Source organism: Equus przewalskii, chromosome 14, assembly GCF_037783145.1.
Source record: "Equus przewalskii isolate Varuska chromosome 14, EquPr2, whole genome shotgun sequence".
NCBI classification, from domain to species: domain Eukaryota; kingdom Metazoa; phylum Chordata; class Mammalia; order Perissodactyla; family Equidae; genus Equus; species Equus przewalskii.
In genome coordinates this window covers 82,475,676-82,495,186 of record NC_091844.1, presented here as the reverse complement: position 1 = coordinate 82,495,186, position 19,511 = coordinate 82,475,676, and the positions used below count along the sequence as shown (strand labels likewise).

Here is a 19,511-nt window from a genome sequence, read left to right as displayed (position 1 = left end):
ATTTTCCAAGTAACCTTTTCATTAATCACATAAACTGAGATGGGGGTAAACAACTGAAATTCTAATTTTTTTAAATAATTTTTTTGTTAAGAGCAAAGAATTTGTTACCTCTGTTAACTATCACTGTCCACAAGGCTTCAAGGCACTGATCCATATAGCACAGAATCAGATCAGTATCCCTACGTTAGAGAACCCGATGGGGAAAAACCAAGAACAACAAAAACAAGTCTGGCTGTTGCAGTGTAAACATGCTCTAATGTACATTTACCAATACACAGAGGGCTATACCCTGTGCTTTACTGTATGTAAACCATACCTCCAAAAGCTGTTAAAAATAATTATCATAAAGACCAGTGTATTTTAATAGTGACATTGCCCTCAGGCCTTGTGGTGCTGCCCTCACGTTAACTCCAAAGATCAAAATGTCACCCTTAGGGCAACTTGCCAGTGAGGAAAAGCAGGGCTCAACAACACGTCAGTCATCACTGAGAGTGTGTTACTCACTTCATCAGCTTCTGCTTTGTGGCAGAATCTTTGAAGCTTCTGAATTCTTCTCCTGCTTTGATCTCATAAAACTGGGGCTTGAGGACCGTCTGCTGGTCCTCCTTGAGTCGTTCCTGCCGCTTCACTTTTTCCTCCTGCTGGAGAAGTCTGCGTTGTTTCCTGACCTCTTCAACCCAGGCCTTTTCATCATCTGAACTCTCAGAACTTTCGGCATCACTTGGTTTTCCTTCCGGTTCTTCCTCCTCTTCCTGGAATAAAAATAGTAAGAAGCAGCTCCTTCCCCCCAACCAAACACTGACCCATTATTCTTCTAAATAGCATTAGCTCATCTGAGTAGAAGATGTTGTATGGACTGGACAAAAATGCCTTTAGTTAAATAAGATATAATCCTAAGGTGAAACTCAAACAAATTATATTTTGAGCGTACTCAAAGACTCTTTTAGCTTCAAAGAAACTTTATATAAACAAACAATGAGGGGCTGGCCCCGTGGCCGAGTGGTTAAGTTTGCACTCTGCTTCTGCAGCCCAGGTTTCGCTGGTTTGGATCCCGGGTGCGGACATGGCACCGCTCATCAGGCCATGCTGAGGCGGCGTCCCACATGCCACAGCTAGAAGGACCCACAACTAAAAATATACAGCTATGTACTGAGGGGCTTTGGGGAGAAAAAGGAAAAAGAAAATCTTTTAAAAAAAAAAGAAAAGAAACAATGACAAACTCTAAATGATTCAGAGTACATTACTTTTTCATGAAGTTCCTGTTGCTCTAAGAGTCTTAGTTTCTTCTTCCTTTTTTCACTAATTTTTGAAACAAGTGGATTCAAAAGCCTAAATTCTTCACTCTCTTCATCTACTTGGAAGTCAGGGTTCTCAAACATAACTTTAAATCGATCATCGGTGAGAATATTAGGGAGGCTCTATAAGAAAAAGAATGTAAAAATTTAAAGTTAATATCTGAATAAAATCTGACCAGAAATATGGCTTAAAAACATTTCACTCAATTATAAATTAATAAGCTGCACAAGACATAACTTATTAAATTATTATAAAATTTCTTTAGAACTAGTTTCCAGAATTTTCTAATTGCCCCGGGACTTATCTTCTACCCACAAAACAAATTCTACTAATCTTTTTCACAGACAATATGTATTGCTTGGACATTACACATAATGAGCTAAGAATGTGCCTTTTTGGCTAAGTCTATGCTTAATACATTAGAAAGAATTTTCTTCAATTAACATTTTAACGCAAAAAGACTTTTCAAAGAAACATATGTTTTTGAAACATGGCTTTTTAAGCATAGTTACTACTGAATTAAAATTAGCGAGTCTTTCAACTTCATATTCCAAAACTGAGAGACGAAGTATACATTGACAAGTCGAGAATTAACACGGTGGGACTTGTGGGTAAGCTTGCTGACTCAAGTGAGTTATTGGAAAGATAAGGGATGTTTCCATCCCTTATAGATAGTCTCATAAATTTTTTTCTCTAGGCCATTTAATTGTTCTCAAAGGATACACTGTTAAAACTTTGTCATTTTGACAAAATAAAACTTTGTTATTCAGACTCATTTGGACAGCTCAGGAGTGATACAAAATTCTTCTGTTTGTACCAGTTTTGAACAGAAAGTTTTCTAGAATGTACTGTAAACTGATGTGTTCACGTAAACAGATGACAATCTTACACACTCAGGGCTCTCCTATTGTTCCTTCCCTGCTATGGCCTTGGAAACCAGATAAATCAACCTAATTAAAATGGTTTGTAAAACAGAGTAAACAGCCCGAACACAGGCTGGAAAAGCTAACCTGTTTGTGTTGGACTCCAGCTGTACGGAACGGACTTTGTTTTACTGACTGTTTCTCCATTATTTAGAGTAAACAAGGTTGTAAGCAGCTGAGTTCTGAATACTGTACTCGTGTAACAGAGCTACATGAAAATGCGGTAAATCGTGAGACATTAAGGAACGTGGCCTGTTTATTACCTACTCTATGGACCTAAAATCTGATAAATCCTACTTAAAATTCTATGATATACTGAATATATACTTGAGATATATTGAACAAGTCTTCCCTGATTAAATATCATTTCTGAGACAGATTTAGGTTCAAAAAAGAAAAAAGACAGATAAGATCTAGTTCCTGATCTGAAGGTGCTCACTCACAGTCTAATAAGAAAGCAAAAACCAGCTGTACGCTACAGGCCTTATGAAGGACGCTAACCAGCTGAAAGAGGTCCAGGAGCAGAGAGCTGATACACAGTCCCAACAAGAGACATCTCAGAAGGGCTCATAGGGGATGTGCCATCTGGAGGAGGCTTGAAAGAAGAGTAGGTTTCAACAGATAGAAATCTAAAGAGCATTTCCAGCTCACTGAGGAGTGGTGAATAGTCTGATGATGCAAGAACAATGGCGAAATTTGAAAAAGCACTTTTTGATCAGGTCAGGTTCTAAAGGATTTGAAATACCATGACCTTTACTCAGCAGGTGAGGGGACTACTAGGGAAGAAGAGGATGAGGAGGAAACAGATGCCAGAAGTGTGCTTCAAGAATCTCCGATGGCAACGGTCCTCAGCAGCATGGTATATGATGGACTGCTTAGAGAGAAACCAGAGTCATGAGGAAGACTAAGAAACCACTTGAGAAAACTGGGAGAAGAGCCAGGGCCTGAATCAGGGCAATGGGAATCTAAAGGTGCGAATACGAGTTCTTCAGGAGAGGATTATCATGAGATGCACTTCTAAGTTAGAATTGGTAGACACAGCTATGGAGGAGATGGGGGAAGGTTAAGAGTGAAAAACAGGGTTGGAAATTTCTCTCAAGTGTCTAGCTTAAATGACTAGAAAGCTGGTGATAGCATGAGTCAGGATCCATCATTGGAGATCATCAGAAAAAGAGGCATAGGGTGGAGTAAAGGGCAAGAAATTATGTTCCAAGAAACCAAGATGTCCTTTAGTAGGTGAACGGATAATTAAACTGTGGTACATTCAGACAATGGAGTATTATTTGGCACTAAAAAGAAATGAGCTATGAAGCCATGAAAAGACACAGAGGAACTTAAATGCATATTACTACATGAAAGAAGCCAGTGTGAAAAGGATGCATATGTATGATCCCAACTATATGACCTTCTGGAAAAGGCAAAACAATGGCAACAGTACCAAGATCAGTGCTTGGCAGGGGTGAGGAGGGAGGGGTAAACCGGCACAGCACAGAGGATCTTTAGGGCAGGTAAACGGTCTGTGTGACACTCTAATGGTGACACACATCATTACACATGTGTCCAAACTCACAGAATGAACAACACCAAGAGTAAAGCCTAATGTAAACTACGGACTTTGGGTGATTATGATGTGTCAATGTGGGTTCATCAATTATAACAAGTGTACCTTCTGGGGGGAGATGTTGATGGTGGGGAGGCTGTGAGTGTACGGGGGCTGGGGGTACATGGAAAATCTGTGTACTTTCTGCTCAATTTTGCTGTGAACCTAAAAACTACTATAAAAAAATTAAGTCAAAAAAAATCCAGTGAATGAGAAAAATTAACAAAGAAAAAGAAATTATGTTCCACTTAAGACTGGTGAAGTCTATGGTACAAGAATGTTATCTGCATACCGACGGACACCTTTAGGTGTCCTGGAACAAGGCACTGGGCCTCAGGTGAGAGGAGAGGGCTAAATTGTAAATTTGGAGCTCTTTGTAAATATAGGAGAGGTGATAGTGCCAAAGATCCAAACATTTTCAAATGAATAGCTATTTACCTATTACACATTTCCAAGTAAAAATAAATAAAGAAAACCCAAGGGAAATTTTTTCCTTTTCATCTTACTGTATTTATTAAATAATCATATTTAATAAATAACAGAGGAAAATGTTAAAAAAGAGTATGTTGCTAGTACTCAAGTTTTTTTCTTAATTTAAAATAATAAATTGCATTGCCTAAAGACAAGTATGCTTTGGATGAACAATTTATAAAACAAAAACTCTTCTGATCCAGCTGTAAAAATATTTCCCCCAGAGATTTTTCCTAGTCTAATTGTTTGTTTCCACAGCTGTCTTAAAAAAAAAAAAAGAGGAGGATAAGATGTAGTTAGTGATGTTCTACAGTAGTTTACAAGTGTCTGGCTAGTGATCTACCCTATAAATACACGTGTACATATGCTAAACACTTGTCATTCAAATTTGGAAAACATCTTAAAGTACTGTTCATACCTAAGTTCTATCTCAAAGACATATTTGTAGATCTGAGTAGGATGCTTATTATTAATATTTTGTCCCGACACAGTAATATATATGAGGAATGCCTGGTATTTAAAACAAATTAATTCTTTCAATGCTGTAATATCTATGAAATTAAGTTGATGTAGACTTCTGAGTAAAGATGGTGGTTTGAACACAGGCCTCTCCTTTAATCTCTGCTAAAACCCCACTAAAACAATAGAAATGGGGATTTAAAAAGACACTCCTTAGGGATGAGAAGGATAGGAAAGGAAACAGGAGCAATGAGATTTTGGAAGCAAGAAGGAAGGCCTTGCACCTGCCCTCTCCATCTGGAGGCTTCTCTGGAGGGGCAGCTGTTGGGCCGGGGCAGCAGCACGTGAGGGCAAAGGAAGCACCTGGTACCAGGGGATGCAATGAAGGTTCGCATGTCGGGGCTGCAATGCCTCCTGGGCCCAGCGCCCCAAGTTCACTTGACTCTAGTTCTCAGACACAGGAACGCAGTGGGATCTGACCAGCCCAGAGAAAGACCGAGAAGATACTGATTCTTCTCCAAATACACAGTTTGGCCAGGTCAGCACAGTGACTGATGGGCCCTGTCTCCACCTCAGAGTTTCCATTCAGCCTTTTAAATCCTTCACTCTTAAATATGAATAGAAGACCAAGGATCACAGCAGGGAAAAACTATTTAAAAATTTTTTTTCTAGAAAATTTCCCAGCACTGAAGAACCTAAGTTTCTGGGTTGAAAGAGCCACGAAGTGGCCAGCAGTGTGGGCTGAATTTCTGGATGGAAGGTGGCCCCAATGAGGCAGAGCCATCTGTGGGAGACGTCTTTGAACTCACCCTCTTTCTTGACCTACTCTCTTATTTGGAAGAGCAAACCCTAAGGAATTTCTGGAAGAAAAAGAGCATGTAAGGGTCATTTCTTTCTTTTTTTCTTTTTGAGGAAGATTAGCTCTGAGCTAACATCTATGCCCACCTTCCTCTACTTTATATGTGGGACGCCTACCACAGCATGGCTTGCCAAGTGGTGCCATGTCTGCACCCAGGATCCAAACCAGCAAACCCTGGACTGCCAAAGCGGAACATGCAAATTTAACCCCTACGCCACTGGGCCGGCCCCACATAAGGGTCATTTGTTATTGTTGTTGAGAACTTGAATGTTTAAAAACCTCTTCAGGGGCCAGCTCTGTGGCCGAGTGGTTAAGTTCGCCTGCTCCACTTCGACGGCCTAGGGTTTCACTGGTTCGGATCCTGGGCATGGACCTAGCACCACTCATCAGGCCATGCTGAGGCATCCCACTTAGCAGAACCTGAAGGACCTACAACTAGAATATACAACTATGTACTAGGGGGCTTTGGGGAGAAGAAGAAAAAAAAAAGATTGGCAACAGATGTTAGGTCAGGTGCCAATCTTTAAAAAATAAATAAATAAATAAAAAATCTCTTCACTATACCCTTACTGTGATTGACTGCTTCTCTGGGTTGGAAATAATATTCCTTCAGAAAACTGAAGGTTCTTATAATTCTGTATCCAATATGGTGGTGAGGTAGAGTGAATCCCTAAGATGAATGCTGTGGACCAAGATGTGAAGGCGACCAGACCAGAATGAAGCAGGGCAGAAAGACGTAGAAGAGACTTCTTCCTCAGGAAAGTAAAACTAATGTAACAACTGATCTTCACATAAACATCTTGAGATGAGATTTAGACAAGCGGCAAAGAACTGAGAGTTAGTGATAACCATATAGAACGCGGACAAAAAAGTCAATCGTTAAGTCCAGGGAAGACGAAGATTATGCAGGAAATGTAACCAGAGACCATGATGTGACTCCGACTCCAACACAAAGAGCATTTGCACAGTCATTACAATGTAAGTGCTCAATAGTGACTTACCCCAAATTCCAATATGATTTTATTGGGAGGGAAGGTTATCAAAAGACAATGCCTAACCTTAAAAGTCAAGAAGTAGCCCTATGGGCAGAGTTTTGCACTAAAATAATCAGCTGAAAAGGCAAAAGTGTTTGTCTCAAGTGAAGCAAAAATAGGGGCAGGAGGAGAAAAGGGCAGGCGGCAAGAGGACAGAGGACAGCCAGTGTTCCTAACAGACCTCAGAGAAACACTGAATCTTTAAAACCACGTGTGTACAAACATAATAAAAACAAATTTTAACTGGTACTAAAAAAGTTGAAAAAAAGTAATATTTTGGATGTTAAAACTGATCTTACCCAATGCAGAGTGTCTATGCATGATTCTATCTTTTTGCTAGAGAGATGAATTATTATTTTAATATAAACTCTTAATGATATTGAATAATTCCTGACGCTGTTAAATCACCTCTTCCCTGGTCTCCAGGCCACAGAATACACTTAGCATAGAGATGTCATGCATGACAATATCTGACTGAGCTGAATCCAAGACAAGTACTTTCATACAAGACTTTAAGGCAATAGCAAAAATCGGCAGAAAAGGCTAACAGGCAGGAAATGACATTTGTAAGCAAAACGTCTCTAACCAAAACTCAAACCCTTACAAATCAAATAGGTCACTGGTGCCTGGCTCTCAAAGGTGCCTGTGAACACTTGGAGCTCAATACATATTTGTTTAAAGAATAAATGAATACCATCAAATTTCTAAATTTGGATAAAGTCCACATGATGCTTACTGACATTATGCGGTGGGTCATTTCCTATTGTAGGTTCAACTGAATGGCAAACATCTTATTAGACTTAATTATGTTATCAGTGGTCGCAGTATTTGGGAATATGCTTCACTGTCTGCCTCCATGAAATTTCAGTTGGAGTCAAAGCAGAACATAACCGCATGATATTGACTTTGTAATCAGGAGTTATCAGAGCTATTAAAAAGCTCTTCAGAGTTTAAAGAGCTGATTTCAAAGACAAGACTAATAAATTGCTGATGGATTTAATTCTTTCATGTATCCTTTATAATTATAATGAAGGATTCTTTCCTTAATTCATGAATTTTTTTAAGGTCTTCATTTTAATTAGATAAAACTGTTAAACAATAAATCATACAAGCTTTGTCTATAACAGCCTCAGTTTTATAAGACTATATTTTAGAATTTCTGGAAAGAAACTGAGCTCTGATAATATGATCTGATTTGGGTCAGCAAGCCACCAAAAGGCAAATTAGGGACATATTTTCCAAATACTATTTTCCAGCAGAATTTTATCAGGTGACATGGCCATAAAGTTGGCACTTTCGAGCTTTCAACAACTGGGGAGAAACTGCTGTTTGATGAAAGAAGAGAAGAATTTCCAAGGTTCTTCCTCTGCAGTCGCAGAGAAACAGTAATAGCCTGATGAATCTTTACAGGATGACCCTATTGCTTTGACAAAAAATTTTAAAGGCACAGAGCAATCGTGATTTTCCCCATTTACTATTAAGACCACTTCACAGGTTTTCAGCTCTCATGGTCATTTTCACCATCCTGCACCACTGTGCACAGTGAGGATTGCCTGTGTTATAAGTCTCTGGCTGCCCCAACCTCAACAAAAGCCTGTGAAACAAAGGGTGGCTGGTGAGGAAAGGAGACTTTTCCCAAATGTTTATAATCATCAGGGTTTTGTAAAAAGGCTCCTGAACTGTGTACACCATGCTGCACAAGGTATCAGAATTAAATATTAACTCGTGTCCTACCCACTATAACATTAAATGTAATGATAAGGACTCATAAGTATAAAACATAGATAGGAACACATATATCTGCAGCCTAAATTAGTTCCACTCTCTTCCTACTGAAGCTTTAGGGCACATAAATCCAAAGATCACGTCCTTTTAGCTTGTAAAATGACATTATGAAGTTGAAAAGTTACCTCCCTACTCATCCTCAGGCTGGGCTAACAAGAAGATCAATGTGAACATATTCTGAGGAGAAAGTCGACACTGCAGGAAGCACTTTTTAAACACTTTAAGATATACTTACACATTTAACACACTGATGTAAACTAGGAAGGTGCATAGCCATAGCACACAGATGTAAATTAATATAATAAGTTTAAGTAATTGTTTCATCATTGGTTTATTATTCATGTAATGAAAATGGAAACATAAAAGCCATCCATCTATTTACTAAGGAAGGCTTCCAAAAATTAAGATTTAAATAATATATTAAAAGAATGTAATAGACCAGGATGAGAGGCTGCAGAAAGGATCAGGAAGCAGAGGATAACAGAAGGCACAGTGAGTGCAAATCCAGTTAGAATTCACAGCACCAAGAACGCCCCTCTCTGGTCCTGTCCTTGCATGTTATAGAAGAAAAAACTATGGCCCAGTGAAGGTGAGGGTCACCACAAAGACAGGACTAGTGAGCAAGGGGCTCAGAAATAAGAACCTTTAGTTGCAGTCCCTTGGCACTGCTGGAGAGAGTGGAACAAAAAAAACACACGACGAGCTCCCTCACTAAAAAAAAAGTTCACTCACCTGGTTAAAAACCAGAGAGAGAAAAGAGAAACAATAAACAAGCAAACAAAACCCTCCTGAGAGCTCAACAGAGCTGGCCTAAAGTCACAAGGTTAGGCCATTTACTCAGAGTCAGGTCCGGCAGGCTCTCAGGAGAGATTACAATTTACAATTTACAACTCCCCTTGTGAATGACCAAGCTTGCTTATCTGCCTGCCTGATCTAAGCAGATCAGACAACAGCACTGGGCAGGAATGAGGAAGTCTTTACATGGCTGGGAAAATTAGGAAACTCTTCTCCTGTCTTGACAATATCAGCTAAATGAAGCCCTAACCCTTATTTATTTTATGAATCCTTTTTGTCGATCTTCACATTAGTAAAGGAAGGTGGGCAGCAGTTAGATGTGAGTGTGTACACTCCCCATACTGCCACATCTAAATAAAAATTGATTACTTCTGGAATTATAAACAAACCTAGTTAGTATAAAAAAAACCAATAAACAGTCATTTAACAATAAGAGGATTAAGTAAATTATAATAATCCATAAAATAGAAAACACAGCTCTCAAAAATATTTACAAAGAATTTTCAATAAAATGGGAAACTACTTACTTTATAGAACCAGGATATTTTATACATTATCTTGCTGTTATAGTTTATAATTTTAAGGGAAATAAGACAGGGAGGAAATTCACTAAAATATTAATGATGCCTTTCTCTGGGGAGAATTATATAGGTGACTTTCTTCTTTAAATTCCTTCCTATTTTACAAACTTCCCACACTGAGCATATACTATCTTATAAGCAGAATAAAAAAACAAAATTTGTTTTAAAGAAAAATAAAAACACAAATTATGATGACGAAAATGTAGAAACAATTTATCAGTATTTTCTCTGCCTTACAAAATCTTACCTTAACTTTCTTCTTCCATGTAGATTTTTGCTTCTCCTCCTCTTCCTCAATTAATTTAAGCGCCAGCTCTTTGTTAACTTTTGGCAATTTCTGGTACAGGAAAAAAAAGAAAAAGCTGTACTAAAATACCTACATTTTAGCTTTAAAGGTTGGTAGTTCTATAAGGAGTATAACTTCACAAACAGAAGATATCCAATTCTTATTTTTAAAATTTCATTATCCCCAGAGTAGGAAAGAATGTGGACACAGATGATGTTATCAGGTGGGCCACGGAGTACAAAAACAGCAACCTCATCTGACTCTTCCCAGTACACTGAGAAGCGAGCTGGGAGACGCGCTATTCGGCTGAGGTCAGCCTCAGAGAGTCTAGGCCCCTAAATAAGGGGAGGCCACCAGGCCCAGTATTGCAGCCTCTGGCTGGAGTTGCAGGAACTCCTACAATGCGACTAATAATGCTAACCGCACTATTTCCTGCTTCTGAAATGGTAAATTTCTACGGGGAATTCTAGATGTGAATCTGACAACTCTCAGGATAAAGCTATAGGCCACTTATTGTCCTTTTCCACTTAGTCCTTTATGTCTCACAGTAAGTAAAGTATAACTGACAAATAATGCAAAAATCTGGGATAAAAGGATGCCATATCCTAGTGTCCCTTGCCAATGCACAGGCACATTCATCACTCTTAAAAACTTAAGGAATAATCTGGAAAAAGGAAAAAACAGTCATTAGTCTTTTGTACTGAAAAAGTGTGTGTACATATGTGTGTACATGTGTATACACAGATATATTTATTTATTTAAATTTTTAAAACTAATGTTCGGTTAGAAATTATTGCATCGTTTTTGGTTAACTTTAATCAAGAGGGGTTGCTAGAGACTAAAAGGGGGCAGGGTGGGGGTGGGGGGACTTGCTCTTCCCTGTCTGTTTGCTGTTGGGTTGGCATCACACATCAGCAATTCTTTGCCCTGGCAACAACAGGTGGTTCCAGTTGAGTGGGGGGTTCCAGTTCGTGGTTTTCCAACACTCCTAGGGGGTCTGGACCCAGCTCCTCAGGGCCTGCCTCTTCCCTGTTGCCCAGCCCTGGAGTGGTAGCTGCTTCCTGCAGCCACTGCTTCTCTTATCAATACCTTACTGTTTGCCTTTTCAGTTCTCTAATACCCGGTTAACAATTCTTTATGTTAAATTCTCTCTATTAATATAACTAGTGTGGTCTGATTCCTGTCTGGACCCTGACATAGTCTAATGACCATTTCCTATGACCCAAGCAGCTATCCTAAGATCCTGCCAATGTCAGTAAGCATGGGGATTAGCAAAGCCCCAATACTGCAGACATGGCAAACCCATTTGAAAACGCCATCAGAGTTTCTTAGCCGGGCTGACGATACCAGTCCGCTTGGCATTACTTCCCACAATACCATTACCACAGAGTCCAAAATGATAACAGTGCAAAGAGTACTCACCCTCATGACAAACAAAATATACCAAAAATATTAGTAAAAGACGTATACATAACTAAGGACGGAAAAAAAACGAAATGGATAGCAGATTTCTTTGGAATAATACACAAAATGAAGATTAAGTACTTTTCTCTAGTAAACTTAATGGTAAGTATGTACAATATTTACCTTTAATTGGACTCTCTGTGCACGTGTTTCTTCTATCTTCTGTCGGATCTTATCTTTTCTATATTCTTCATAAGCAAATGGATTTACCATCAACTTCACCTTTTCAAAGTAGAAAAAAAGAATCATAGTTAACAGCATGTTTCATATAGACTATGACAAACTATGCCAAAGAATAGGCAGATCTCTTACAAACTATAACTACGTTTTATGAAAATCCAAGTAAGTAGAGAAGAAATGGCTCATTAATCACCTAAAATAAGTGTAGTTTTGTATTTACCTTGTGATAGAGTCTTATATCCATGAAAAATCCATGCATGTATGCCCGGAGAAAAGGTGATCCAATGAGATGTGTGAGCCCTGGGGAAAGTTAATCAGAAGAAGGCAGGTCCTTATGAAATCCTGATTAAAACTGAAGTTTTTCTCAGATTATTATTATTAATATTTTTTAAAGATTTTTATTTTTTTCCTTTTTCTCCCCAAAGCCCCCCGGTACATAGTTGTATATTCTTCGTTGTGGGTCCTTCTAGTTGTGGCATGTGGGACACTGCCTCAGCGTGGTTTGATGAGCAGTGTCATGTCCGTGCCCAGGATTCGAACCAACGAAACACTGGGCCACCTGCAGCGGAGCACAAGAACCTAACCACTCGGCCACGGGGCCAGCCCCTCTTAGATTATTATTTAATAAGATTTCACGTCTGAGTAAAATGTAAGGGTCAGAATTACTAATCTTCAATAACTATGAAAAAAACTTTAATCCACTTTAAGCAATATTATCCTTACTTATTTTAAACCTAATACTAAGTGTAAAAATGACGAAAAAGTCTTTATGAACTCAGACAGACTGCTACAGAAGGGTTCCTTATACTGGCAGTTTTCAGATTTTTGGACCATGAATGAGTTCAACTTAAAAAATAATATTGGGATCAAAAGTCAGTCGCCAACTTTGGTACTGCCAAGTAGAACAGTGGTGGTGACAGGTGAGGAACACTGTTCTATCTCATGATTTCCCAAAACAATGAACACTGTCACAACGTGAATGTAGAAAGGGTATGTTCTTTCCCAAGAAAGAAGAGCTGACAAATTTCTATTAACATATATAAACATACATCAGCACATTAACACATCCATGCTTCACCATGGATCAATGAAAAGTTCACTGACCATCAGTGTTTGAGAACCATTCCCTGAACAATATCTTTCATAGGCTTTCCTGGTTTTAGTAGATTATATTTAGAATTAGTGGTGCTGGTGGTCACATAAGGACACTCTGCCTATGTTATAGAAATTATTTATTAATTGCAAATATTTACACAGAGAAATGTTATGAGGATATTTATCTTCAAAATAAGACAACATGCGATATACCCACATGAAGAGCAGCTTTAGCTGATATAATACTAAATAATTGTGTTTCTAAGGAAAACTTTACCCTGATTTCCAAATTTTAGAAATAAACATCCATCCAGACCTGGAAATTAAGTATTACGCAAAATTGTGCAGGTGTACAAAATAGTATACGTTACAGAACATCAAAAGGCAAAATTAAATTCAGGATAATCTTGTAAAATAATTATACAACTTGGTCAGAAAAATACTTTTCTAGAATCTATTAGATTAATAAAACTACAGGGGCCGGCCTGGTGGCATAGCAGATAAGTTCCGTGCACTCTGCTTCGGTGGCCCAGAGTTCAAGGGTTCAGATCCTAGGCATGGACCCAGCATAGTTCATCAAGCCATGCTGTGGCAGCATCCCAGACAAAATAGAGGAAGATTGTCACAGATCTTAGCTCAGTGACAATCTTCCTCACTCAGCAACAATCTTCCTCAAGCAAAAAGAGGAAGACTGGCAATAGACGTCTGCACGGGGCCAACCTTCCTCACACAAAAAAAAATCTACAAAATATCAGTGACTTTTTTCTCCAATTGAAGAATGTAGCGAGTATGACACAAGCATATTGTAAAAATTATGTTGGAAATATTTAAGAAGGCATTTCAGTAGGACGATCCTATTTCACCCTACTTCATTCATAAGTCATTTTTTAAAAGGCTGAAGACAACTCTCTTCTTTTTTAAACGCATTAAAATTTAAAGAATTATTGTGGTGCTAACTTCAGACAATAAATGCTGTCTGAACTAACTGTGGTATGAAACATAGCTTAAAATACAGTTTAGGAACCTCTCAATCTATTTATTACATGATTCTATTTTCTGTTGTATATCTATTTGTTCCAAGGACAACTGAGTGGCCTAGACTTGTGGAGAATGAGTCCTCAAAGTTTTTTCTACTCTCAATAATTTGTTATATAGCCTTTTCCCAACAATAGAACAAGATTAGCAAACTCTACTCTCTCTATCCTACAACTAGTGCTAGGCACCTGAGATAAACAGGCTCTTCCGAGGGGTTAGCGCGGCTCTTAACCTCAGCCACAGATAGAACTCCAGCTTAAATCCCAACCCTCACACTTACTCCCACTGAAGCCTTTGGCAAGTGACTTTAATCCTTCTATGCCTCAGTTTCCTTATCTATAAATACATCATAACAGTATCCACTCCGTAGAGTTGTGAGGATTAAACGAGTTGTATGTAAAACACTCGGAACATTGCCTGGAACATGGTAAGCCCCATGCAGGTGTCAGCAATTATTAAGAGGCATTTCTAGGTTTGCGAACTTTAAGCGTAAAGTAACTATGAAGGTTCTACATATTTGAGGATTCAATCTATGGTTTCCACGTTTTGAATGGACTCTTTTATAAGCAAACCTAAAAGAGAGCCGGAAATCATTTACTTGCAGGCTCTGAGATATTTTCAAAATCTTGTTACACTAAAATAGTATTTGAAAAAAGATTTACTGGTTTCTTGACAGATATTTTTTCTATTCATAGCTAGTGTGCTAAGAAAAAATTATTCTGCATTTAAGACAGGAAAAAAAGCTTCAGTAGGTTGAATTTATCTGAACCTTTCTCTAAGCAGAGATTACAAACTTGACAATATATAGTACGTATAATATGTTTAGTATATGACTTGGCAGAAACAGAAGATTGGAAAATCAGATGAATACGACTCCATCACTTCTAATGTTTGAAACTCAAAAAAAAAAGTAGAAATAAAATAATTTTATAAACATTTTATCATAATTTTTTTACCTAAATTTTCAAGGTCTTTCTTGGTGACAAATTTGTAATCATCATAAACTGTGCTTTCTGGATTCTCTTCTAATTCTTCTGTCAAGTTGTCTAAGAAGGAACACCACCTGGGAGCAGGACCCAAAACCTGCCAGGTTGATGAAAAGGTTAGCAAACATGCATTCTCACCATGCCAACTAAGAGTTAGTCCACAATCTCATTTTCTTAAATACAATTTTTAAATCTTTGTTTCTATTAGAAGTCTTGAAAAACAACTGCAATATGCATAATCAACAAGTAGATAATGGAAGAGAATAAACAAAGTAGGAAGAACGTAGGCTCATGAGGGAAAAATCTCTTAGTCTGGGATACAAAGATATTCATGAATACTCTTAGATTAGAACTACCAAAACACAAATAAATAATTCAGGCACTTATAATATCCATCCATCCATTTATTTATCACCTCTTTCATTCAAAACAGTAGTAGAATCTACAAAAGCATACTTGGTATGAAAGATTTTTTAAGTTTGCCACTGATGACAAACAGATGTCTAAAATAAGAACTACCTTCTTTCAAGGGTTTTCAACTAATTATTTGATACTTATATTTGATCTTGTATGGTCCGCTTCATTTAATTCATTAACTCATTAAAATTTAAAATTCTGTAATAGAATTCTTCAGACTTAACCTAAAATGGGTCACTAGGACCCACAAGTTAGTCCCAATGAAAGGTTGAGGAACAAAAGACTGAAGAGAATTTATAACCAATTAATAAAATATCAATACTTCACTTTGTAATCCAACTACTTCCATAAAATACTGTGGCTGCTTTTTACTTCTTGTTGTTGATACAAATCTGTCCCAGCTCGATGCCTCACCCACTGAGGTCAAAGTTTATCCCAGAGGAAATAAGGCTCGCTCGAGGGGTGGGGGGGGGAAGCTACGCCATTGAAATCTTCTCTCAACGTGGCGGCTTTCCGAAGAGAGCCCTGGGCTCTGACAAAACGGAACTTCCAATGACTACGTGCCTGCGTACTCCGACAGCAATCAATTATAAATAGGAAAAAAACAAAAATCATAATGGAAATTAAATCTAGCTTAACTTTTTGGAGAAAGGAAGGTAGGAGGAAGAGAGCTGTAACAAAGAAAAATGACACCTAATATCCTATACAATCAAAAAAAAAAAAAAAAGAAGTAAATGTTAGAGACAACCATATCAATTTAGTTATATTACTTTGCCTGATTAGAAAGGGTGACTCTCCTCACCCACACAAAGGCTATGGGGCTCATGAACGTGAAAAACAACTCTTTTTTTTTTTATGGCAGTAACACTGGTTTATAACATTATATAAATTTCAGGTGTATATCATTATATTTCGATTCCTGTGCAGATTATATCATGTTCACCACCCAAAGACTAAAAAACAACTCTTAATGAGCATAAAAGGAGTCCTATCAAGAAGTTTCATGTTAGCATAATCTATACAACTTTTAAAAATAGATGTAAAGGTTTTGATACACTAAGTGGTTTGACTATAACCATTAAAGACAAATCCTTAAGAAATATAAGGTATTCTTAAAAAACTCAATGTAAAAAACTTTTTAAAGAAACTGCTATGATTTTAAGCAATTTTAGGACAGTAGCTTGAAGTCAACAAATATACTAAACATTATTCCATACAAAGCACTGTGTAAAACACAGTCATTGACTGTGATGTCCCTGATGCAATTTAAAATCCAGCTGGAACAGAAAGGCATGTGCACCCACACACACACTCACGTCATGTAAAGCAATGAACTGAGACTGCACTGAGTCCATGGGGAAGACTGATCAGGGCGGGAGAAAACAGGGCAGGTTGGGACATTGAAAAAGTCTATGTGAAAGGACTCCAGGTTGGAATGAACACACATGAGCAAGCTAGAGAAAATCACAGGGGACCTTCTGAGAGTGAGCATTTAGGCACTCGCAACTACAGGCGTATCTGCTTCCCATCAGTTATCAATCTACAAATGCAAAGCTCTACCATACACTGCTGTACAACCTAAGACAGCAATCTTCTCTCCTTGTAGACAGCAAGAAAGTACACTATTAGCACTTTTCTAAAATATAAGATCCAAGATACTGTCCTCTTGGGGGGGTAAGAACCTCCTCTGTTCTAAAGTTGAATTTCTGTTACCTAGAACATGGCCTGTCAAGTAGTATTTGTTCAATAAATATTTAGTAAATAAATCTATTCATATAGAACATATGAATGCATTCATAAATTTCATGTGCACAAGGTACTAAGACTTACAGGGTCCTGTTTGGCAAAAGTATTTCTAAAACTGTCTAATTTCCTTATTCAGATAAAAACACTCAAATACCTCACCATAAAACTACTGGATATAAGAACACGTTTTTGGTGAAAGTCAGGTCTGTTTTGCCTCCCATGCAAGGGGGGGCATTGGTTACCAAAGGACCTCAGAATAACGCAGTTTCACCTTTAAACCTTAAATCAGTTAGCAACATGGGCTTCAAAGACAATGAAAAGATTATATTGTGTTTACTGACTTTTTTTGGGGGGGGGGGTGGAGGGTAGGAATATAAAAATATCAGAACAGATCTGAATTTACTTTCACATCTTTTTTAATAATGTTCTACAACATTCTTTTTCATTAGTCATCTAGATTCTAATGGAACTGTTTTAAACTGCCTCTCAGGGGACACATCAGTTATGGTAAATAACCTCTACAATCAAATTCATGGCCGTTAAATTTTACAGGAGGAAATAGTTCCATCAAAAACAAAATTAAAATCTAGCAGGTTGATTTTATTAATCACGTTTCCCTAGTTCCTTTTCAGAGAAATAAAAAATCAGAACAACCATAACAAAGTTGAAATTACTGACCTAACTGGTGGCATTAAACTGAAGGTTTTATCTACATTATCGCTCTCCTCAAAGGTCTACCATTAAGTTGCAAAAACAGTAGTTGGCTTAACCAGTAAGGAGGGCTCAACTGCGTGCACAGCTCTCTGAAGTACCTATAATGACCACAGTATTAACTGTGTAAAAATTCCTTGCTGTTTTCATTTATAAAATGTTATATCTGCAACTAATCCTTAAAAATATATTAATTTACTTCCTAAATTTCAGGCTTTACAACTTAAAGAAAACATCCTTTTGAATCACCAGTGTACTGTTATTACCACATCCAAAGTTTCTAGGTTTCTACATTGTCATTATACTGCTATATTCTATATTTCAGTCAAAACTGAGTACTGTTTGTTTTTCTACATTTTTATACACCTTAAGAGTTTTGTATGTTTCAGAAAATTGGTGAAGACTGTTTTATTTCAAACTTCTATTATCTGTTAATGACCTTTCACTTTTCATTTAGAAGAATTTCCTGAAGTCACAGGTCAGTAAGAGTAGAGAAGTGGAAACTGGTTCATCAAACTGCTATAAAGGGCTACCACAGATCCCTCAGCAACTTCATTGACAATCCTATCCACCATCTAAACGGAAATACCTGGTCCTCCAAAACAGGAAAGAATCTTCATCAACATAAAGGGAAGGCCTCGACTCAAATGCAGCCAAGTATCTGCTCGCTCTAACCCATCTGGGCAGAAGAAGCAATTTTAGAGTACATGAAAATACATGCCACGTGCTCAAGATCATCTGCCTCTATCATTACAATCTGCCTTTAAGATGTTAATATATAATGACTAATTTTAAAACTCAAAATTCTCATATATTCTGGTAATAGACAAAAATGACTAAGTGGGGAGGAAAGAGGATGAATATTAAAATTCTTAGGGAGTTGACAGAGAAGGATGCTCCTTCCCCCACCTCACTTTTGAAAAACCACTGTGCAACACCCTAAAGCCGTGTTTAGGCAGAAATAAGGATTGAGGATTACTGAATGGATGGTTTTAACAGAGCAAGGGTGACTAAAATAACAACAATAAAGTATTATTAATATTATTAGAGACAAAGAACCAAACTGTACTAATTCAGATAAATGCCACCATTTTTTCCATTACTTATAATGTTACTCAGTATGACAAAATAATTTCATTATTTTCCTACTATTAATATGAAAGAAAATAATTGATAACATAGAACAGCAATTAAATTTGAAATTATCTTAAGTTTTTAACTGACAATTCAAAAAAACAATTTAAAAAACTTTAGCAAAACTAAGAAAATTCTTTTTTTTTTTTTTTTGAGGAAGATTAGCTCTGAGCTAACATCTGCTGCCAATCCTCCTCTTTTTGCTGAGGAAGACTGGCCCTGAGCTAACAGCCGTGCCCATCTTCCTTTTCTTTATATGCTGGACACCTACCACAGGATGGCTTGCCAAGCAGTGCCATGTTCGCACCTGGGATCCAAACCGGTGAACCCCAGGCTGCTGAAGGGGAAAGTGCACACTTAGCCGTTGCACGACCAGGCCAGCCCCAAGAAAATTCTTAATTACTCCATTTGCTAGAACTGTATCAACGGACAATAAATAACTTTGAACCAAAATGGGCTTATGTACAGGAAACTTTAACTGATATATAATTACATTAGAACACCCTAGAAGTATGTAATACAGTCATGAGCCACATAACGACATGTCAATCAACAACAGGCAGCATATATGATAGTGGTCCCATAAGACTAGTACTATAGCCTAGGTGTGTGGTACGCTTTACCATCTAGCTTTGTGTAAGGACTGAAGGAGAG

The 19,511-nt window shown here is 37.7% G+C and overlaps 1 protein-coding gene across 1 annotated transcript in view; it reads right to left on the bottom strand.

The window, feature by feature from the left end:
* NOL10 (nucleolar protein 10) overlaps positions 1 to 19,511 on the bottom strand; it is a 108,705-nt gene that overhangs the window by 17,465 nt on the left and 71,729 nt on the right. Inside the window, exons 14-19 of the mRNA XM_008517561.2 lie at positions 14,820 to 14,946; positions 11,954 to 12,033; positions 11,677 to 11,775; positions 10,051 to 10,140; positions 1,245 to 1,418; positions 505 to 752 (exon numbers count right to left, since the gene is read on the bottom strand). Of these exons, the coding sequence (XP_008515783.1) occupies positions 505 to 752; positions 1,245 to 1,418; positions 10,051 to 10,140; positions 11,677 to 11,775; positions 11,954 to 12,033; positions 14,820 to 14,946 (818 nt within the window). The remainder of the gene's footprint in view (positions 1 to 504; positions 753 to 1,244; positions 1,419 to 10,050; positions 10,141 to 11,676; positions 11,776 to 11,953; positions 12,034 to 14,819; positions 14,947 to 19,511) is intronic.